This window comes from Protopterus annectens, chromosome 3.part0 (assembly GCF_019279795.1).
Source record: "Protopterus annectens isolate FY-2018-M chromosome 3.part0, PAN1.0, whole genome shotgun sequence".
NCBI classification, from domain to species: Eukaryota; Metazoa; Chordata; order Ceratodontiformes; family Protopteridae; genus Protopterus; species Protopterus annectens.
Genome location: NC_056731.1, coordinates 1,220,921,880 through 1,220,946,677, shown reverse-complemented (window position 1 = coordinate 1,220,946,677; position 24,798 = coordinate 1,220,921,880). Strand labels below are relative to the sequence as shown.

Here is a 24,798-nt window from a genome sequence, read left to right as displayed (position 1 = left end):
ACACACACACACACACACACTGACTAGTTCATTATATGGTGACAAGCAAGAGATACAATGGTTGCTTGAATATAAAGATAAAGTTTTCAAAACATATTGCCATATAGCCTAATTTGCTATTACCCACGCAGGAAATATGCTCAAAGAAGGTATACCTACTTTTCCATATACAATTCTTTTTAAATTGTCAGAGAGCACTATACTGTATATTCAGCACCGGGGAACAGTAAATGGAAATACATTTCAAAAAGTATATCAATTCCCCAGCTTACTATCAGAAAGCTGCAGTTTTAAGCAAATGTGGGATGCTAGCAAGGATGCTTAGAATTTTCCATGGTCTTCAAATGGCCTTTCCATTGCCTCATATCTTTGCAGAGAGAAAAAGATTAAAATGTAGGTCAGAGTAACAGGTACACATGTATATGTAAAAAACTAGGCGCCCGTTGTTTCTCTTTCCTTACCTTTAGACTACTGCAGATATCTTCTCTGTTTGTAAGCCCACTGATTTGGGTAATCCGGTATTCCAACCACTGCTGAACAATTGCCTTCTCCTCTGCTGTGCTTCCCAGGAGATGCCCTTTACTGGCTTGCCTAGCAAGATGAACTGCTATTGTGATGAGGCCAACTAAACTGGGCCCATCACTTGTCTGCAGAACAGGAACCTGCAGGAAAGAAATCAGCAGCTATTACAATAAGGCCTACTGTCGGACACTAAACACTGTACCTGAATGTCAATACAAGGAAACGCTTTACAAAATAAAAAAAATAAAAACACAGAATTCATAAGAGCAGAACGCAAGAAACCCCACTCAATATCCTTTATACTGTATCTTCAAGGTAACAGTCAAATGTGTAGCTAGGCATTCTCTGTGTACTCAAAGATATACTCTGTGTACTAAATATTTAATTTAATTATTTGTCTTTGTATACCAGGAAAGTCTGACTGGGTAATATCCATTTTCAGCAGAGGCCTGGGGAGAAAAGTTCCATTTACGTTGCTAAAAATTTAACTCCACTCCAAGACACAAGAGAAGACACCTCTCCAGCTGAAGAACCTCTGCATACAAACTTCTTCTGTGCTATTACTATATGTAAAGTGGAAAAGAGCTAAAACGATACCAAACTAGCAATAAACAAAAATAGTTACCTCAACCTTCTTCAGACAAACAATTTACACAACCACACAACTTTGTTTAAATACACAATATTTGATTAAGAAATCACACCCTTAATGGCTTGAAGAACAAGAACTTTTATGGCAAATTAGAACACTAGCCCAAATCCCTCCAGGTTTAAATGAGTATGCATCAATTAAATGTATATTAAAATTGAGGGCATTAAGGAGATAATTGGGTTATTGCTTGCTGTGTATTGTACTGTATTGTTTACAAATTCTTTTATAACATTTAGGAATTTTGCATACCTTTTTATGTATATGCATCTAAAAAATTTAATTTTATATATACATAAAAAAAATTTTTATATAACATAATATAGTTTGTAGAGAAGCTGGATGTCAACATATAGGTTTATTTGTATAAAATTCATGTTATTTTTTAGATATGTATAGGTTTAAGTTATTTTAACTTAAGAGTTGGAGTTGTTGGAGAAAGTTGTGGAATGGTGTTTGATGTTACTGCTATTGTAATTTAATAATTTAAGATTTTAAGATAAATTATTTTAGGTAAATAACATTTTTAAAGGAAAGTATATTTAAAGATTTAAGTAAGCTTGTATATTATATACACATACACCTTGTATATATACATGGATATACTACTTTCTTATATAGAACAATGTATATCCATAGTTAAAGTCACAAATTCGCTTGTAGCTTTAAAAAGTCATGATAATTAATGGATGAATTAAGACTATATGTAAAGGGCTAACTCCCTACTCCTTGATTTTATTTTTTAATCTCACTTGGTTTGTTCCAGCACACCCCCCTTCTCCCTCTCACCAACCGCACCTTGCTCCAACCCCCCTTCCTTTCTCTCCCAGCAGTCCATTTCTCCAAACTCTTAACTTTCTGCCTGCCTTTGCTCGGCTTTCTTCTTCTGCTACCACTCTAATCCCCCCTTTACTCCTATTCCTATCAATAGTATGCTCTTCATTTCCAAGGCTCTCCCCATTACTCTCTCACATCAGTCACCTGTGCACAGCCCTCTCCATGGCCCACTCCTTCAGTTTAAACTTTTTTTCTCTTTTTCACCCACAAAGTCCATCCTTTAAATTTCTTTCTTTCCACTCTCGCTGCCCTCTTACATTAGGTAAAACCTCACTATCCATCTTCTTTCTAAACTGATGGTTAACCTGGCCATTTTCTTTCTAAACTGATGGTCTACTCTTACACACTCGCAGAATCCATCTCACCTCCTCCCCTCACTTCTATGCCCATCCCATCTCGTCCCCACTATTCACACTACACGGTACATCTACCTTCGTCTCCGCCTTTCACTCCCATAATACTTGGCGACATTTAAAACCCACTCTAACTCTCCTTCACTCTTTCTTGCCACCTCAGTCACTCTTAAACCATTGACTTCACCGGCGATGTGTGGTCAGCCATAAGGCAACTGCTTTCTGTTACTACAACCATATTTAAACTCCTCTGATGATTGGAATGAACATCTGTGTTTCTGAGTTACACTTTATTCACATTTGCTGCTAAGCGATCTTTTGACATTTTGGCTGTTCTGCTAATCTCATGTACTGTAACGAGCGGTTACTCATTTTTTCACACTCTGCTTTAAATACTTCAGTTACTGCTGCATTATTAAGCTGATATTAATGACTGTACTACTGAAGCTTTCTCAGAAATGAGCATCTTTACTGTGCAACCTTATTTTTGAATTATATTACTAAATCATCTAGTGACCTGTATACTTTATACAGCGTATCACCTTAAGGAAATTGTTTCGATTAGTTTGATTGATAAACTTTGTAAAGCGTTACTCCCTAACTGCAAGATATCACTCAACTTCTTGCTTCTCACTCCTTTGAAATGGCATAGACTAATGCTATTAATAATCCTGGGGAGTAACGGAGCCAGGACTCCCTTAATTAAGCATATTACATGTAGATGCCTACCCCCGTGAACATTTTCCCCGCTCCTCAGCCTTTGATTGACTTGCATTCTTGTTTTTCTTTACTTACCTCCAAGCTAGTCTTTAACATGCCCATATAGCTCTCCTTTTAAATTACCTGCGACGTGCTACTTCTTTGAATCTCCTAATTAAAAGGAGCATTTGTGAGCAAACTTAAGGCCTGTGCCGACTGGCTTGTATAGCTGCTGTAGTCGACCCTTCCTGGCCCTTGGCTGACCATCTTCTTGTGACTACCTGAATGAACACCTAGCAGCCATGTTAAAGTGAATTTGTTCCCTATACCCCTACTGCAAGTAGTACATACTGTTGCAAGGTACATGCCAGTCTGTCAATCTGAAGGTTTCAGGTCTCTGAGAGTTTGTTTTTCCTGACCATTACACAAAGCCTCCTCTGTACGACCCGACAATGACTTGTTTACGACTCTCGCAATCGACCCATTTTACTGTTCTACAACAGTGCATGCTCTTTACAGTCTATGCTTAAACACCTCAACCCTACCCCTGTACCTGTCACTGGGATATTCTAGTTTAACACCACCTTTCTTTACATTTAAATGCCATTTCAAAGGAACCAGAAGTTCTGACTTTTTTTTTTACATTGAAAATTCCATGCTTCTTGCTCACTTTTCCTTGCTAACTCGGTTAAATTATTTATGTTACCTCTGAAATGAAGCAAAGACAAATCCAGATTACTGCGGTTTTATTTTCTTTGTTTAACATCTGCTCAACTGCAAGTTGATCTTAATCATAATCTCTACTGATGTAAAGTATAGACAATGCACTGAATTTTTAGTTAGCTGTTTTTTTTTTTCTTGCCTTGGACTTCTGGCTGAAATGCTGCTTTAATCGAAGTTGTTTGTATAGTGTTATAATGGGTCGTGCTTTTAAACTGATTTAATCTTTGTACTGCACCTCCCGCTCCATCTGTAACCCTTCTTCTACATCCTCTGAACTTTCTCCCTCTCAACTTATACTACCTTTCTGCTCTTACTTCTCCACCAGACATACTATTACAGGCCTTTATTACTTGCTTTTCTTATACTAGCTACGTTTTACTACTTTTTATCTACACTTATTTATTAGGTCCAAGAGGCCCACTTGCATTGCTCCAATTTAACTCTATTCCATGACGCAAGGGAAGACACCTTTCCAGCCGAAGAACCTCTGCATACAAACTTCCTCTGTGCTATTACTGTATGTAAAGGGCTAACTCCCTACCCCTTGATTTTTTATCTCCCAGAGCTGTTCCAGCACATAAACCCCTCCTTCTCCCTCTCACCAACTGCAACTTGCTCTAACCCCCATCCTTTCTCCCCCTGCAGTCCATTCCCCCAACTCTCATTTTCCCCTAACTCTTACTTTCTGCCTGCCTTTGTTCCGCTTTCTTCTTCTGCTACTACTCAAATTTCTCTTCCCCCACCTCTCCCTTTACTCCTATTCCTATCAATAGTACACTCATTCATTTCTGAGGCTCTCTCCTCTTACTTTCTCACCTCCTTCGCCTGTGCACAGCCCTCTCAGTGACCCACTCCTCCAGTGTTAGCTTTTTATTTTCTCTCTCTCACCTGCAAAATCCACCCTTTTAAATTTTCCACCCTTTCAAATTTTCCTTTCCTCTCAAACTGCCCTCTTACACAAGGTAAGACCTCACTAACTACCTGATTATTTTTTCTTTCTAAACTGATGGCCTATTATCATTCTTGTACACTAACAGAATCTGGTACAGCCTGCTCCATTCTCCCTCATTGAGCTCAGGCTCACTCCGCTCCCCTACCCTACCTCCATTCCCACCACTCCCATATAATTTAATTTACAGCTATACGCCTCTTGCCACTTCCCACCCCTATTCACTGTCACTCTCATCCAATCACTGCTGTGCCTCACCCTTTCAGCCACACACAATTACTTGCCATACCTCACTTCCTGTTACCCCTTCACCTCCAACCACTCCCTCTAAACATTTAATCTCCTCCCCTAAAGACTCTCGCTATTCTTACTTCACTCCTACTCTGCCTCTATATAGTCTCACTTCTTATGCTACCTGACTTTCCCTAACTCTTTCACCTCCTTTCTGACCTCTTTTGCTAAAGATAGTCACACCTCCACTCCTATATTCTGGGAACAAGTTAGATCAATCTACTTAACCCCACCTCCCCTAAACACTCTACTCTCATCTCCTTCTCAACATGAACATACTCTACTTCAGTTTGAACCTACCTTACTTCAACTTGATTATTCTTGACAAATCACCTTACATAGCCCAATAACATACCAGTCAGCTTAGGGAAGCTCTAACTCAACTTGCTGGTATTTCTTTACTACCCTACTCTACTCTTTCACCTTTCCTTAGCACTCTGTCTCATTCCTAGTTATGCTACTTAGCAGAACATTTGCCCTACACTCTATTGCCTCCCTCTCTCCTATACAACCTCTCCCTCTTACCACACTCCTCTAAACACCTCATCATTCCTCTACATCCATCTTCACCTCTGATCCTTCACAATCCTTGCACTCATTTCCAACCATCAGCTATCCCTGCTACTAAACTACTCCTTCCCAGAAATCATACTTCCTCACTTCACCTCTTACACCGAAAGTAAACTCAAAATAGCACCTCCATCTTTACATACCACATGACTCTTTACTTAAACTCACCAATCTTCTCCCGTCTTGCGACATGCATCCCAACCCTGGACCTCACAGCCCTCTCCATTCCAACAAACTCACTAACTCACCTACTCAATGTACTCGGTCTCCCAAAAACGTATTCACTCTAAGTAGGCTTCTGATGTTGAAGAATAAAGTTAGTCAATTCCACGCTTGGATCACCCTAAACTCTCCAGATATTACTCTGACAAACCTGGCTTAAGCCACACATCCCTGACAAAGACTTCCTACCCCAGGTTATAACATCCTACATCTGGACCATACAAAGAAAAAGGGTAGGGGTGTCACTATCACATTCCCAACCACCCTTTGTCCCACTAGAAACTCCCCCCCCCATACAATCCTCTTCTTGCCAACTGCAAAATGAATGAACGCAAATCCTTCACTACTGCCGCAATCTACACAGCCCCAGGGGATAACATTCCCATACTAGAGAATACGCTCTCCTGGCTCTCTCAACACTCGCCTAATGGAGACTCCTATCTGTTCTCTCTCTGTGGACAATCTCCCTCTGCTTTTTCTCTGGAGGGGTGCAAACTCACTAGCACTCCCCATCTATATTCTTATTAGCCACTCTCACAGAAGCTAAAGTCCCCTCAATCTAGAAAGAAAATTACACCATACCTATTCACAAGGGTGGCAACTTTTCTGATTCTGCCAACTTTAGACCTATCTTACCTACACCACCTCCTACAAGGAAACCTACTCACTCCCACACAGCATGGCTTTCATCCAAAACACAGTACCTCCACTGCTCTCTTTCAGTGACTCTATATTCTAAGCTCGGACAAGAACAGACTCATTTCCACCCTATTCCTCAACCTTTCTAAAGCCTTCAACATCTTATCCCACCCTCTCCTTCTGTCCAAACTGTCTCCTTGAATCATCTCCTGGTTCTCAAGCTATATCTCAGATCAGCAACAGTCGGATGGCTTTACTACATCACCTCTCTTACCCATCACAATGTGAGTACCCAAAAGGTCTATCCTAAACCCTCTTCGGTTTACCATTTTTACCAACTGCATACTTCCTGTCCTTAGTCATCTTTTGTACAATACACTGACAATTCCACAGTCATTACCATAGCCGACTCTCTCTCGGACCGAAACTCTCCCGCAAAAATCCTTCCTATCAACTGAAAACTGGCTCACCCAGAATCAGTGGATTCTTAACACCAAAAAACTAAACTCCTGCTTTTCACCCCCAAAACCCTGAACCACCTCAATCTTCCCTCTCTCTCTTCACTAAATAATACACCTATCTCAGTCGAATCTCACACCAAGCTTCTGGGGGTTATTACTAATGACCAACTTAAATTTGATCTACACATTGCCTAACATAAAAACTTGGTCTCCTGTATCATAATAAAATATTCTCACCACTAACTCCAAAATTTCACTATCTCATGTTTACCTCCTTTTCTAACCTCTTCTATAGCTCTCAAATCCTCACAATCTACAATCCTCCCTCACAACCAAACTAGAATCCACTTAAAACAAAACTTTGCAGAAGATCATTCTTAATTTCACCAATGCCTTGCCCTCTAAACAGTAAACTGGTTAAAATTTCCCCATCAACTTCTATCTCAATGCCAGATCATATACAAGCTTTTGTATCAGCCCTCCTCTTGCCCTGGCCTGGCCTCACTAGTCTCCTACTATACTCTCCTAGAGCTCGCCATAGTTCTGAGCAAAACCTCCTCAGTATCTGCAAGCCTAAAACAAAATAGGACAAAACTTGCACACTCTTCAACTCATTTCCACTTATTACCATGAATTTTCCACGCATTACTCCTACTACTCTCTAACCATAACTTCATCCTCCACTCTCTGGTCTTTACTAAACTAGCCACTTATTCATCTCTTCCCAGCTCCATCTGACATTTTCTCTTTCTGGAGCTCCATCGACAAAGTACTAAAACTGTTAGGTGCAAATATTTTGTTACTGTACTACTCATATAATATTTGCTTGTACAAAAATACTGATGTACAAAGGACTACGCCCGATGACATACTTAGCGTTAGATTCTTGTGTCTGTTACTATACCACTCAAAGTGCCATGGTATAAGACTGTAAATAACTTCAGATGCACAAATGTTTTCCATTATAGGGTTCTGTCCTCACTTATTACTGTACTACTTAAATGATGAGAATACACATATTTTGACTTCACTAAATGTGGAGCTTTTCTCCCCCGGCCTCCAGTGAAAAAAGGGCTGTTGCTCAGTCAGACTAACCCGGTCAACAAATGTCAAATAAATAAATAAATTTGCTTACATTGCATTAAATAATAGTTACATTTATACATTCTAAGATTTTACAGAGATGAAATTTATTAAAGAGAAAGCACACATGAAGCTTAGTAGACTGTACAAGCAGCAGTTGCGTAAAAAAAATATCTGTCATTTCAGTAAGAAGTTAAGAATATTACATTTAAGGAAAGCATTTGGAGAATATCGCACTGTGACCACAAAGTTTTAACCTTGTGATGAGACTGTACAAGACATACAGGTACAGGACTAGGATTGGTTAAGATGTTGGTTAAGCAGTGGTTTAAAACTACTGAGTTTGTTGCAAGTTTTATTTGCGTGGGGATACTATTCCAGAGTTTAGCAATGCATTGGGAGTACAGAGTCTCTCCTACAACATTATTTGACTTGTCAGTAATAAGAATGCTACTAGAATGGAGATCCCTTGCTGGACAGTATGGTAGTAATAAGTTTAGTGGAGGGCATTTTTTCTGGATGATGGATTGTGTGTGCATTTTTTCTGGATGATGGATTGTGTGTGATGCAACTAGTTGTGAATATGTTTCTATCTGCTTTAAGTTATGACAATGGTGGGTCCTATGAGGGAGACTGGTGGCAAATGTAACTTTTATTGCAAAAAGGAGACAAATTTCTTTAAGTATCATTTAAACTTGTTATGATACAAACAGCATATGAGAGTCAGCAGTAAGAAGATGGTGGCTACAGTTTTTCTTGCATCATCTGTAAGGAATCTGTTGCTCCTATAAAGGAAGCGTAGTTCCTGGTATGTAGATTTAATGGTATGCAGTATATGGTGGTCATATTTGAGACTGTCATCTACTATAATGCTTAGAAGTTTACTGAATGTTACAGTTTCAATGACTATTTGCTGACTTCATGGTAAGATTGCTTTTGATTTTGGCAACTTTTTGAGGTGAAAAGTATTAGCTTAGTTTTTTTGAGGGTTGAGCAGGAGGTTTGATTCTTTGAGCCAGGCTTACACAGAGAATGATTTTGGGGTAATTCCTTGAAGTTTATTTACTGGTGATGCCGCACAAATTAAGGTTGAGTAATCTGCATACTGAACTAAACTAGCATGGTGAGTGAAGGTGCAAGAGGTCATTAATAAACATATTAAATAGTAGAGGACCCAGAATAGAGCCCAGGGAGACACCTGTACTGAAAGGATGAAAGGAGGAGTAGGTTTGCTGCCATTTAATTGTCTGCTGCCTTTCAGATAGGCAGGCCACTTCAACAAGGAGTATTGTGAAACTCCGTCTGAGGAGAGTTGAACAAGCAGGTGCTGGCGCGAGAAAGTATCAAATCGCTCCGACAAGTCTAAGAACATGGTAGACACAAGCAGACCACTGTTTCTATGTTGGTTTATTATACTGGTAAAAGGCAGAAGGGCAGTAGTGGTGCTGTGCTGGGGCCTAAAGCCATGTTGTGTTTCCAAGAGCAGGTTATTATTTCACTAATATTTTGGAAGGGGTGAGAATAATAACTGTGTCTGTAGTTATTAAACTCCATAGATGTGCTGTCTTTGTGCAGTGGTATGATGCAGGATGTTTTCCACAGTGATGGGATGTATCTTTCTGCTCTGGACCTATTAATCAGTATGGACACAGGGAAGGTTATGACTTCTGCAGTCATTTTTAGGTAATCTGATGGTAGTTGGTCTACAGCTACAAAAGTAGGTTTTAGTTTAAGGAGCAACTTCCTTATGAGCGAGGTAGGTACTGGACTAAAACTGAAGAGCTGTGGGTGGTTTTGACTGGACAAGGGTACAGCGAGGGGACAGAAGTGTTGGTGTCGGAGAAATAACACTGATTGTATAACGTAAGAATTAAACTGTGTGGAGACAAGACTGTCATACTGTCTGTTTTTGGAGAGGGACTCGTGATCTTGCCAGGGTGGAAAGGTTTATTTAGCAATGGCCAATTGCCAGGGTGGAAAGGTTTATTTAGCAATGGCCAAAAATGTTTTGGGTTGTTTATGTGTGTTTGCCTTGTAGGCTGGTATAGCATATTTGTTTATCCTGTTTGACATGGAGTTTTGCAAGGTTTCTAAGAGGTCTAAATTGCTGCGTTATCCCTTTTTACTTTTTTTTTTTTTGTTTCCTTTGTCAGCCATGATGTGGGGCTGGACTTTACTCTTATTACATACCGATGCTAGATTAATAAGTGCTCTATAGTAGTATCTAAACGGCATTGTTCCAAGGACACTCCAGTTATATTTTTTTAGTGTTTCATTGAAAACATATTTGCTGAAATTGGTTCTATTACAGATATGTTTATCTAGGCTATGGTGCGTTCTGACAGCATTTGTTATGTGGTCATTTATTCTATCTCAGAGGCAGTCTACTTTTGTCAGTTTGTCTGGCTTGTTTGTAAGTATCCAATCTAATGTGGAGTGCCTTCCTTACATTTTGTTTATTACAGTAGGTGTGGTTATTAATTGTCTGAAGTTGTACAAGTTTATGGATTCAGTGGGGGGACAGGAATTTATGAGTTGCCAGTCTATATTTTTAAGTCTCTAAGTATTATAAATCACCTGGTTAAATTTGTTGGGATATCCAATACAGGATGCTTTCAGTAGTATCAACGTTATACCCTGGTGGTATACAAATTGCTGTTAAAATAGTTTTCCTATTGTTGATTTTTAGGAATGTATTTAATAGTTCAGCATTATTAAAATGTTGGTATTTCCCTTGCAAGTGACGGTTATAGAATTTTTGCAGGTAATTGCTACACCACCTGCATGCTTGTTTTGTCCGTTATGCCTGAATATATTGTATCCTGGGGTAGGTGATCTCATTATCCTTTAATAATAATATATATTTTTTAAACCAGGTTTCAGTAGCCATGACTACATCAGGAGTATATGGCATGTGTCTGGAGCGTTTCTCCCTGGGCCTCCACTGAAAATGGTCTTTGTTCCCAGTAAACAAATGTTAAATAAACAGACAGACAGTCATGGATTTTTATTGCACATACTTCTTAGCCTCATATTTGAGTTTGGGTTCTGCATTTTTGCTGAGATTTGCTGAGATGTATTAGGTAACTGGTTTATTTTGGGGTTGGAAGTGATGGTTTTATGAACAATGGGACCTGGGTTGGGGTGAATATCTCCACTAAGGCAAGAGTGTGTGGCCAGTTACATTTTAGTCTTTGATAACTGATCGTAAATTTGGATGCTTAGTTTTAAGATATTTATAGAAAAATAAACTGAACGTGGTTTTTAGAGCTACACGTTATGCAGAAAAAACAGGCTAGGTAGATGTGGATATTCTTTGTGAGGATTAGCTGAAGTCCTAAGTACTTGAAGGAGGTGGATTTGATAATTGGTGATAAAGGCTAGTAAAGTGAGGATAAACAGTAAAATAATCTGACTTACGAGCATCTTATTTAACTTGGATTTTACCTTTGTTGTAATACAGGATAAGAAAAAGTTAAAGTAGTGGGTTGGTTGTACAGATGTAATTTGATAGTTAGAGGTAAGGAAAATAACCTGAAACAGTCTTGGATAGTAAACTAGAGTGGGTGTTACTACTGGGAGCAATTGTACTGATAGTTTTCCTACTGGAGGGGAACTTGGTATTGGTTATAGAAATATGCAAGTTATCTGCTGAGAGAGAAGAAAAAGTAACAATGCAGTTTAAAAGGCCTGTGTGCTAGTAATGTACATCTTGATTTTGTTGCTCTAGGATACAGTCTTAACAGGAGAGTTAATCCAATATCACTTTGACATGACTAACAGAACAGTAAACAACTGCAGTCAACTCTTTGAACTGTGTAATGCAAGAAGTGTCTATGGACTTGCAAAGTCCAAAAATCTACCTCAACACCACAGAGCAGCAAAACAACAAAAAGAAAGCCAGAATGCAGTACTTCAAAAATTAGTTCTGGAAAATTAGCGCCAAGAACTCAAAAGTGGTTACACAAGAAGAGAAATAAACTTAAGGAAGGGAGACAGTGGACTGCTTAAACAATAAATTGAGCACAGTTAAAAAGGAGAAAGTACCAGTGGGACTGCTGTGGTCTAAGAAAAATGGAGCTACTATATAGTGGGCAAAATTCTTTGTTTTACGCTGCCATAATATTTATAATTTACATAACAATATAGCCCACAGACTAGTGTTCAAACTGCAGACTTCACTGTTACATATCTGCTTACAGAGACACTTCCAAAAGAAAAATAAACACACTCTAGAGAGACAGTCGAGTGCACAGAGTCAATTGTTGATTGTGCACAAATACCAGCTCAGAAATGAAACTGCTTAACTGTCTCAGACAAGGAGAAATAAGAAAGAAAGGGGGAGACCAAGGGTGACTTCCTTGAAGGTATGCCGTTCCACTAAAGAAAGACAGGAGGATATAAATAATGGGAGCAACAAGTTTATAAGAAGTGAAGAACAACATAAAAACAAACAAAAAAAACAGTTTGAGTAGTAGGAGCCAAATGTCAGTGTCTATTAGGAAGGAGAGAGTAAAACCGGACTAGCAGGATGTCAGTGGAGGAGGATTTACAAACTAGGACACTGAAGCATTTATCAGACTGGTCACTGCACAGGCTAAAATATATGCAGAAGACTGCATGTTCCTAAAGCACAAGGGCAGAGGTGGTACACAGTCTGTCCTAATTAAACGGTGAATGGATTGAAATGGACACAGAATGCCTACTTAGATAAGCCTGCTGTGTGTAACTCAGGTTTCCTGTGAACCTGTTGAAGAAAGACAAAAAAAACATGATGTATTCAGGGATCAGTAGAAATCCAATTAAATTACTATGGGATGAACTATATGCAACGGAACACTGCCATCAGTAAATGCACTGAAATTGCAAGTGGTTTCTTAATAAATACAGAAATTAAGTTCTGTAATACTATTGCTGTGATGCAGCCTCTTGGCTTACCACATTAAAAACATCCTCAGAAGGAAGCAAATAGTTATATTTTGTTAACTCCTTTACAAATTAAGGACATGTACACCACAACAACAAAGGAACACTGAACAGTTAAGGAAAAGGCAGGAAGTTTGCAAAAATAGCTCCAAAATTCACAAGCACTTTAAATAGAACAGAAAGTTTTAACAAGCACTTTAACTTAAATACTAGCAAGCCCTTTTCTGACAGTGAAATGACTTAAATGCACTACGAGATCCTCTACAGTTCAGATAAAGTACAGTTGTATACACTTACCATAAATGTAGATGCTGGAGTATATTCACTGTTGCAGTCATTACATTTGGGTTATATGAATATCAACGTCTTGGATTCCTGCGTCAGATGCGGTCTCTTCTTCCATGATGTCAAGGGTATAAAACATGCAGCCGACACCATTACATCAGTTTTTCTTGCCCCAGATGTCAGGTGCCCCCCATAATGGGAAGCAATTGTATGTTATGTTACACCTCCACCAAAAAGCAAATACACCAGAAAGCTCAAATACACCAAACAAGAAGGAAAGGTAGAGCCAAGAGAAGTCAGGGGGCTGGAGGGAGGGTAACCAGGACTGCAACAGTGAATACACTCGAACATCTACATTTATGGCAAGTGTACACAACTGTACTATGTTCTTCGTGTTTCACTGTTGCAGTCATTACATTTAGGCAGATTCCCAAAGCTAAGGGAGGAGGAAGTTAGAGAGCATTAGGGCCAGCTATTAAGCCCTGCAAACCTGCAGTGGCAAAACCAGCTCTGGATTTAGAAAAAAAATAGGCATGTGGTAATGCTTGGTGAAGGTATGAACAGAGCTTGGGTAGCTGCTTCTAGGATGTTTCTGGTAGGGACCCCTCTGAGAAAGACTGTAGAGGTAGATGCAGCCCTGGTGGAATGTGATCTTATTCCCTGTGGGGTAGGTTTTCCATGGTGCTTATAGCAGAAATGAATGCAATGGGCTATCCATTTAGAAATGGCTTGCTTTGAAATGGCCTTCCCCCTCTGCCCCTGCAGCAAAGCCAACTAGCGGCTGTTCAGATTTCCTGAGAGGCTTAGACAACTTAGATTTTATTTGGACAGGACTATGTCCAAAGAGTGCAGAATTTGTTCTCCTTTGTTTTGTGGGTTAGGAAACAAGGTAGGCAAATGAATGGACTGATTTAGGGCCACAATAGACCACCTTGGGCATAAAGGAAGGATTGGTCCTGAGGGAAACCCTGTCTGCATGGAAGATAATAAAGGGCTCCACTGCCATGAGGGCCTGTAACTCAGACACTCTTCTTGCTGAAATGATGCCAAAAAGGAAGGCTGTTTTCCAAGAAAGAAATTTCAATTCTGGAGTTGCAGCTGGCTCAAATGGAGGGAGGGAAAGCTTTTCCAATACAAAGTTAAGGTCCCAGGCTGGAGTAGGGGCTCACCTGGGGGGGGTCTTAACATTTTTAGCCCCGCTGAGGAATTGCTTTAACAGGGGGTGAGAGAAGAAGGGTGGTTCATTATTATAATGTGCTGAAATTGCAGAGGCATGAATTTTAATTAACGAGAAAGATAGGCCCTTGTGGAGCATTTCTGTTAAGTATTGAAGAATATGAGGTAAACTGGGCACCATAGTGCCCATACACTGAGTCTAGCTCCAGGAAATATCTTTTCCACTTTTCAGCATAGGATTTTCTAGTACTAGGTCTCCTTGCTTCCAGAATAACCTCTAGCACCTACTTACTGAGGGATGCTATGGGAGAGCTCAAGGAATTAGCCAGGCTGCAAGGTTCAGGGTTTGAACTGGAGGGTGCAGAATCTGGCCCGCCTGCTGGGACAGCAGGGAAGGTGTCGGAGGTAGATGCCATGGATCCAGCAGTATCATGCTGCGCAAAGGGGTACCAGTGTTGGCGAGGCCAGTCTGGTGCAATAAGAATTGTCCTTGGTTTGTCCTGTTTGATCTTTAGCAGAACCTTCGAGAGGAGAGGCAGAGGGGGAAAGGCATAAACAGAGAGGCTTTTCCCAGGTAAAGGACAGGGCATCCACTTTCCAAGCTTGGCTGTGGGGAGTCATTGTGCAGAATTTGTCCAATTGGTAGTTCTGGGGGGGGAGGCAAAACAGGTCTATCTCTTGGGTCCCCCATTTGTTCCTCAAGAGGTTGAATATTTTTGGTTCCAGTTTCCATTCATGTGGGTCCATGAGATTTCTGCTTAAGTAGTCTGCCAGTGAGTATAGCTTGCCTGGCAGGAATTGAGCTTGTAGGTGCACTTGGTAGCTCAAGGCGGTGTTCCACAGAGCCATGGCTAGTCTGCAGAGGGGGTACGAGTGGGTTCCCCCCTGCTTGTTTATGTACCACATACTGTGGTATTGTCTGTCTTTACCAATAATTGTCCTAGAAGATGTGGTCCTTGGCTGTCAGGGAATTCTGAAGAGCTAACATTTATTTTTGGTTGATATGCAAGTGCATCTGACTGGTTCCATTTGCCCTGAATGCACTGCCCTGCCAAGTGAGGCCCCCATGCATAGTCTGATGCGTCTGTAGTCAGGGTTTGGGCGGCAGGGGGTACATTGAAAGGGAGCCCCTTGTTGAGGTGGCAGGCCTCTGCCCACCAAAGGAACACTGTTGCCAGGTCCTGAGAATGTTGACACCATAGACTTTTTAGATACCATTGTAGTTTCCTAATATGCAGTCTTGCATAAGGAATTAGTAGAATGCAAGAGGCCATGAACCCCAGGGCTTGCAAAATTTTCCTTGCAGATATCTGGGTCTTTGTGACCAGTAGTTTGAAGTAGGCTGTCAAATAAAACTTGTTTCTGTGACGTGAAGTAAGCCATCTGGGAAGTAATGTTCAAGCTTGCTCCCAGGAATACAATCGGCTGGCAGGGTACTATGAGATTTCTTTTTGTTTATGGTGTACCCCAGCTAGGTTAAAAGTTTCTTTACAAATGCCAGATGTTTTAATAGCATGTCCTGGCTTTCTGCCTGAATCACACAGACAATCGTCCAGGTATGGGCATATCTGAATCATTTCTCTGCCTGCAAAATGCAATGGCTGGAGCTAAACACTTTGTGAATACCCTGGGCGCAGTAGATAAACCAAAGGGAAGTGCAGAGAACTGATAGTGCATGGAGCCTGCTCTGTAGCGTAGGTATTTCCTGCAAGATTCCCTTACTGGAATGTGCAGGTAACCTTCCTTTAAGTCTAAGGTTGCCAACCAGGCTTTGCCTAGCATAGGAAACAGCTGTTGAAGCGTTAGCATTTTGAATTTTGGGATTACCAAAAAGGCGTTTAGAAGAGAGGTCCAGGATAGGACACCAGGAGCTGCCTTTTCTGGGTACCAGGAAAAGTCTTGAGTAAAAACCTTGTCCCCTTTCTTCTGCTGGGACAGGCTGAATAGCCCGGACAGAGAACCTGCTGTTGAGCCTCTGCCCACCGATTTGGGAGTAGGTCTGGCCAACTGTTTCGGGTTGGTAAGGTATGGAAGTGGAATCTGTATCCTTGGAAAACTACATTTAAAACCCATTTGTCCTGGGTAATGAGTTTCCATTTTTTTGCATGCAAGGCGAGCTTTCCTCCTAAGGGTGCAGGCAGCTGAGCAGGGCTTGGAAGGGTTAAGATTAAGTCATTGTGACATTTTTCCATAGGGGGTGCATTACTAGTTCCAGCTTTGGAAGTGGGAGCCCTCCACTGCTTAGGCCTATGGGCAGCCTGAGGCTGTAACCTAGGTGGTCTGCTGTTCCTGGGTTTGGACTGAGAAGGCCTTTATGAGACTGGAAAGGACTGATTCTTGGAAGGCCAATGCCTACTAAATCTGGGAGGCTGTACTTGCAGGAAATCTTTAACAGTTTTCACAGATTTAGCTTTCTCCTCCATCTTTTTAAGGACGACTTCTGCTCTGTTGCCAAACAGGTGATCTTGGTTTAAGGGAGCATCCAGTAATTTAGCTTTAACATGATCTGGCAAGTTTTGTTCCTTAAGCCAAGCATGCCTTCTAAGTACAGACCCAGTGACAGCAGCCCTGCAAGATGCTTCTAAAGAGTCAAAACCACATTGCAAAGTATGTTTACCAACTTGTTTAGCAGAATGCATTAAATCCTGTAATTCTTTACATATTCAGCAAGGTCAGGAATTAACAATTTTCTTTTTAAGTAGTCCCATGATATGCTGCTGATACTTAAACATATGAAACTGGCAATTTAAGGCCCTAATGGCCAAAGCAGCAGAGGTATATGCCTTCTTACCCAATCTGTCCAAGGCCATGGAATCTCTATCAGAGGGGTGGGGGGGGGGTTTAGGCAGCAGTAAGCCTTAATGCCCTTTGGTCCTAGGGAAATGGTCTCTGGATCCGCAGTAGGATTCTTGAAGAAGAACTTGTGAGAGTCAGGTACTCTAATACCAGTCGGGGTTTCTGGGAGCTGGAGGTAAAGTCTGGGACCAAGCTAGATTCCAAGAAGGCATCATCTACAATGTCCAGAACAGGAGGGATAGCTAAAGGCCTGTGTTGAGGGAGGAGAAAGAATTCCCTAAGCCTCTTTTTGGAGTCAGAGTAATCCTGGCTTTCCCAGTGGAAATGCTCCCCAAGACAGTGTGCAAGGTTTCACCAAAAGCAAAATATTCTGGAGGGGAAGCAGAGGGAATGGAATCCTCTGCATCAGACTCCTCATGGGTAGATAAGGGCAAATCCTGGTAATCAGAAGAAACAGAAATTTCAGAATCCTGATCAGATTTTACAATGTCTTTCACTCTTGATCCTAAACGGTGAATAGATTTCCATGTGTAGTCGGTAGTGGAGCTAGCTCTAAAAAGAGCTGTTTTAGCCCTGTGGGCAGCTGGAGCTCTATACAGAGCTGTTACAGATCTCTTATGAGCTCTGAGAAGAGCTGTTTTGTGTTTTGAATGCCCTTTCGGGCAAATGCGGTAGTTCAAAAAGAACCGTTTTGTTTGGTTCACCGAAGCTGTGTCTGTGCCTCCGGCTGGTCTTACCGGAGCGGATACAGATTTCTGTGAGCTCGGAGAAGGGCCGTTTTGTATTTTGAATGCCTGTTCGGGTGTTGGTGGTAGCTCTAATAAGAACCTTTTTGTTTTACTCTTCAATGTGTCTCCAGTTTCTCTTACCAGAGCTTACACAGATCTCAGTGAGCTCTAAGAAGAGCTGTTTGGTGTATGGTCACAATGGGCTCTGGGAGAGCTGCTGTTGTGTCCTTCGGTGTTCCGCGGTGGTGTCGATCTCAGGTGTCCCTCAACAGATCTTTGGTTCTTTTGCTATGTGCGAGTCCTAAAAAGGACTATTTGTGCGCTCCTCAAGCGCTGGTAAGAATTACCTGAGAGCTGTTGCTGTGCTGCTTTTACGCTACTGTGGAGGGGGCGTGGTTGAGAGAGGTCCAATGAGAAATGACAAGTTGGGGGTGTGGCCCTGGTAGGCCTACAAGGTGAAGATGGACCTGGTTGGAAGCATCTCATTCCTCCTGATCAGAAGAATCAGAAGGAAAATCAGTCCTAGGTCTCTTACAGGGGGAAGGCTGGCTTTCTCTAATTAAAGTAAAGTAAAGTAAAGTAAAGTAAAGTAATAAGGTCTTCAGCTATTCTAAGCATTTGTTTTTTAGTCATATGGGCCTGACCATGCGGTTTGGACGTTGGTTTTTCTAGGCATGGATTGAGTTTTAGGCCTGGATGAAGAAGATGGTGTTTAAAATGCAAATCTGTAGGCCTGAATACACCCTAAGAAGCCGGTGCCTGCACAGCGGCTCCGGACCCATCCAAGGTAGAGACAGCCACAGGTTCCATAGTCGAAGCAGCATCTCGTGGCATACTGGACTCCAAATGGGTCTCAGTAGAGGCCTGCGAATCTAAAGTAGCGGGCATCAGGGACTGCAAAAGCGCCTCACTGAGTACCGACGAACTGGCAACTAGTTTATTGAAGCGTCGTCTGCAGTTTTGGACCTATGCGTTCCATCTTTATCCTTGCATTTTTTCAGAATATCGGTAGTCGGACGGCTTACCGAAGCCATTTCTGGATAGCTAAACAGAGTACCAAAATAATTTGCTGCAAAAATAGCCCGACGACAAATAGTTTGGGGGTTGAATAAGGCACAAAACCGACAGCGAGGGACATCGTGATCTGGGCCTAGGCAAGGAATGCAGTACGAATGAAAATCTTTGAGGTATTTGCTTTCCACAGGTAAGACCATTGTCAACCTTTACTGACCGGTTAAGAGCAAGAAAAAGGATCCCCAACGGGTTACTTAGCTTTTTTGAAGATTTCGTTTCTGAAACTCGACTGACCGGCACTTATGAACTGCTTTTGCTTCGGGCACCGCACGGCAAGAAAGTCTGATGTAATGGCGTCGGCTGCATGTTTTATACCCCTGACGACCTGACATCATGGAAGAAGAGACAGCATCCAACTTTATCATTCAGGCTGGCTGAGGGCTACCTGCAGGCAGATAACCCCAAATGTAATGACTGCAACAGTGAAACACGAAGAACATCCTTTCGACTTATTTAAAACACCAGTTGTAGAGAGTTAACGCTAATAAAATAAAACTTCAGGTCGAGAGAGAGAGATGGAAGGAATGATGAGAGTGTGAAGAAAGTGAGGTATAAAGTACAGAAAAGGGTGGAGCAGTAGAAAGATGCTACATGTAAATTACCCCAGAAACATGCAACAGACTTGTAACTAGCCTTGGTTACCCCCACCTCCCCCCCAAGTTGAGCAAAACAGTACCAATGCAGTACTACAGCTCTGGAAGAAATACTGGCGGAAGTTGTTATACATGAAAGGAAAAACTTAAGGAAGGGAGACAGTGGGCTGCTAAAACAATGAACTGAGCACAGTTAAAGGAGAAAGTACCAATGGGACGATGTGGCCTAAGAAAATAAGACTATTATAAATGGGCAAAGTTTTTTTTTTTTTTTTTTTAAACCTGGCATATCTTAGATATTATAGCTCAAGGAGCACAGAAGACTTAAACTGGTCTAAATAAACATTTGCTGTATAGAGCTATACAAATCATACTTATTTGATAGGAATGATATAATAATAAAAGACTTTTTTAGACTAACTGGCAACAATTGCAAATAATGTAACCCTTTCCAAAAGATATATAGTGGCAAGACTTTAAGGACAGAGTACAGTTTTAAAATGACTGGAGGGGGCAACAGCATAGCATGAGGTTCAAGTACAAAATACAAAATTATTTACACCAAGTATAATAAAAAACAGTTCCCTACAGAAGAAATTTGGGAGACTACTTGGTACACTTAATTCAGCAAAAAGAAATACAATAAAATTAAAAAAAGCTGTTCCTACATCACTATATTTCCCTTTATGACGCACCCTTATCTGGTCAGCATGCTTTCAGTCCCATCAGTGTTTCACTACCATTACATTTACTGTACCATTACTCATCTCTTCCTCTCTACTGAGCTTAACTGCACATTAACATGAAGACCCTCCCATAAATAATACAGAGATAAGCCTAGCTAGGATTTGTAGCATAGGAAAATAAAAGACCCAACTACAACCAGAGTACTGGCAGTGCTGATTTTGGAAGAACTGGGCTCACCCATCCTGTGTGCGAGGGGGAAGGGAAATGTGGTCCCAGTCAGCCACCAGCTCTCATGAATTGGAGGCTTGCACTTAGTACAATCAGCACCATGACTACCTGAATGACAGTCCACACCCCATACTCTCGGTCTACACTCACTGAAGAATGAATGAGCTGGGCTTATAGTGGGGAAAGCTGGGTAGTCATCAGACATTGTGGAAATAGTAAAAGAATGTGCGTGGTCGCCATGCGCAATAGTAGCGAAACTTCTGTAAGGAAGTGCAAAGGTAAGTCTATACGTCTATCATGGTCAGCTAACCACTTCACAAACTTTGATGCAACACAGAGTAAACACTTGTTTGTGTCTTTCGGTTTTTCCCGGTTAGGGGTCGCCACAGCGGAACTCCCGTCCGCTAATGATTGGCAGTAGATTTTTACGTACTGGCTTGCCGGGCCTAACGCACAACCTTCAACAAAGGAACGCCCATTCACGCATGTCGCCACACAGAAGACGCTCTGAGAATCGAACGGGTAATGTCTAACTGTGAGGCGACAACGCTACCGCAACACAGAGTAAACACTAAGCAAGCAATAATGTCAGACATGGTGTGTGTTAATGTGCAATTAATGCCCACCCAGAGATGTTATGAGGCCTGATGCCACAAGCAGAGGGCCTGTACACCTCTGGAAGTGCGTTGGTTACATATCAACACAGCCTAGAGGGCATTATTGTGCTTAGAGAATGGGCCCTCTGCAGAATTGTTGAATAGTGAAAGCTAACTAGGACAGCCACCACGTTAATGCAAGTCGCTTTTATTCACTAAAATGTTGGTCAGCCCCCCCAATGCCATAATGAGTATTGTATGAAAAGAGTGAAAGGCTAAAAATGCAAGACCACAGTCGGAGGTACATTTTTTTTTTCCGTCTGACAAAAATGTAGTCAGTGGGAGAAAGGGCAACAGAAATCTTATAAAACTTTTAGCAGGGATACAACTCTGCTAGTTACGTCATTGTCACAAGTGGTAACGTTTAGGAAGGAGACAGAGTATGACCCAGGTACTTTTATTCAGTGAAATTAGGGATATTATTATCCTGGGTGTCTTAAGAAAGGATGGCAAGTTTGCCAATTCCTGTGATGTACAAATGTACAAAAGAATACGGTATTAGCATTTTTTTTTTTTTGGGGGGGGGGGGTGACCATTGTGAAAAAAGGCTAAATGCATTAACGTGAATGGTTCTCATCTTGCAGGCAGTCTTGAAACCACTTGATTGTTTATAGATGACCAGAGCATTTGATACCACTAATAATGAATAAACTACTAGGCAAATTATTAGGGTTTAATTTTGCAGTCTGTACAAATCAAATGGTAATGAGGCCTTCAAATCGATATTACTGTAAACTTCAACAGTCATGCTGGAGTGCTGAACGTGCTACAAAAGTCATGCTGATGGTGAGAAAGCAGGCAGTAATTTGTCTTGGTGAGAAAGCAGGAAGTAATTTGTCTGCTCATATAACTGCTTGGACAATAGTTTTTTTGAAGATTTTTGCAGAACGGCACAAACTATACAATAGTGCTGAAATTCCTGAATTCAGAAATGAAAGGTTACTTCTGGAATAATGGAGTATTTGAAAGTACATGGCATTATTCCTGATGTATGAGCAAGTTACGTGTGCAAAGAATTACTGAACAACTCTAAAAAGAGTATCGCTGACTGGGCCAGACAGGTAGTTGGGAAGGCAGAAAACATGTTGGTTAATTTTTGTATTGTAAAAGATTAGGAAGAACCTGTAGTCTTCAGGGAGGTTTTATTTGTGGCTAGAATGGGATTTGAAATTGGCAGTCAGCTGCTTCCTTTCCAGAATTTTTTTTAAGTTTGACACAAGAACAAGTAACCTTCTCAGCAAGTATGTAGAGTCAGCACTCTTGGTGGCTATCCCATTTCAATATGCAAGGTAATCATTAAGAGGGCATCATATTTTAATACCTGCAATAATCCACAGCCAAAAGGAGCCATGATCCCTCTGCAGGTGGATGGGGGGATGGGGGTAATCCTGTGGTGTAGTTAGGGTACAGAAGAGCAACAAGGGTGGAATCTAAGAGTATGGGGGAGGCACTCTATGCCATCAATGTGTGCATTAAGGACAGATTGTTATAGGTGGACCATTTCCACAACATAAACTATGTTGTTCTTTCGGCTTTTCCCGGTTAGGGGTCACCACAGCGGAACTTCGGTCTGCTGATTGGCAGTAGATTTTTAAGATGCCAAGGTGCCAGCTCGACGCCCAACCTTCAACGAAGGCACGTCCATTCATGCATGTCTTTCGAACGCCACTCTACCTCGGGGAGTACATGCAGATTCCACACAGAAGGAGCCGAGAATAGAACGGGAGAACCTCTTGCTGTGAGGCGACAACACTACTGCTGCACCACAGCAGCTTCCACATCAACAACTATCTGAATTTTTATTGTTATGAAGGACCATGAGGATAGGACATAACAGTGATCACTCAAACTATACAATATGCAAGTACATGTTTTATTTTGATTACAACAATATTCAGGGTACAGTCTTTCCCCATCTCTGGATTTAGTCTAGCATGGACATCTAAGTTCTCAAGATTGAATGGATGCAACACACTGTTCACTTTAATCTTATACCAGGTGAGTTCAATTTCTTATGTATAGGACCAGATGAAGAACTATTCATGCCAGAACACAAATGCCCAAAGATTCCTAAATTTTGTCAATGCAAATGCCTTGGAACAGCTAGTCGATAACCCCCACAAGAGGTGATGATATCTTGACTTGATAACCCCCACAAGAGGTGATGATATCTTGACTTGATAACCCATTACATCTGAGTGACTCCTCCAAGTACATGTGGAGTTCCTACTGACACCTCTAGGCGTCAAATATTGCTTTTTCATATTTACATCAATAATTCCAAAACCATGCCATGTACAAAGTTTTAAAATATCCATGTACAAAGTTTTAAAATATTTCATCTTAAAGCTTACACAAAGGCAAACTCAACTGCATTGATATTTGGCCTCTGTCTAGTGCAGGTAAAGAGATATTAACTGCTGTCTTTATGATATTAATTTATCTAGAAATAATTTCCACATTATCTTGACAACCAACCAACACAGACAACCCCTTAGCCTCATATGAAAGCACTCACCTGGATTAATAAAATGCTACTGGCAGTATGTGTGCAACTTGAATGGTTGCGGAGACATTCTAAGTTGTTTACAAAATATTACAAACATAAAAGTTACTGTGTTAACTGTGATTTATAAAATTCAGTTTAAGACCTAGAACCTAAAGCATATTACAACTAGTTTGTATTAAAGGTATGCCATTTACACTTCTTTCATAACCACTACGGTTCCAGATATATGAACATTTGTTTGAAATGTGAGGACACAATTCGATTCGTTCAAAAGGCTTAGGCTCTGCCCATTGGAAGTTACAGTGCAATCTTACTGAGCTCCATTAGAGTGAATAAGTTAACCAACATGAGTAACCACTGCAGCATCCCTACAGTATCATCCTCCCTAGTAAGATCAGACCATAAAGCGGTCACTTTCGAAGTCACCATCTCCCCCAAACCCCTCTCTAGCTAAGGCCGGACATAAAAACTTCTCCAAGCTGATTACAGCCTCCCGAGGGATGGTATAAACAGCTTCACAGCCCCCTCCCCCTCTGCAGGAACTGGCACCAATATCCAAAACTACATCAAAGCACTATATGAGCATTTATACAGATGCCTGGAATCAGCAACACCCAACAGGACTAAATCATCCTCCGCAAGGAAGAATAAACCTGTCTGGTGGACATCTACAAAAACTCTAACAAAAGGAAAAAATTGCTGTCCAAGACAAAGGAGAAGCAGGTGCACAATTCGAAGCAATGTCTTCTTAGCCTGAACAATCAAATAAGAACGCTAGTGAAATCCTCCAGAGTCCAAATTGGCCACATCTACTAGAGACAATCGCAAGGCCTTCCTCACATATGTCCGCAACCTCAAAGGAAGCAGCCAGATCTCTTCAGAACTGGTGGTCAAGGACACCACATATACAAATACTGTAGAGATAGTAAACTTGCTGGCTGACAGATTCAGTGAAAACCTCACCCCCCATCCCTCCCATCAGTAAATCAGGACATCCCCAGTACTTGCCCCCTTCCCCTTATATCTAGGGACAGATCATCACTGCTCTCTCAAAGGCAAAAAATACAGCCTCCATGGACCCGCTAACATCCCAGGCTGCATCCTATATGAACTCAGGAAGAACTTGCAGCACCATTAGGCAC

At 41.2% G+C, this 24,798-nt stretch overlaps 1 protein-coding gene across 1 annotated transcript in view; it reads right to left on the bottom strand.

The window, feature by feature from the left end:
• EEF1E1 (eukaryotic translation elongation factor 1 epsilon 1) overlaps nucleotides 1–24,798 on the bottom strand; it is a 293,330-nt gene that overhangs the window by 231,583 nt on the left and 36,949 nt on the right. Inside the window, exon 2 of the mRNA XM_044065421.1 lies at nucleotides 462–662. Within this exon, the coding sequence (XP_043921356.1) occupies nucleotides 462–662 (201 nt within the window). The remainder of the gene's footprint in view (nucleotides 1–461; nucleotides 663–24,798) is intronic.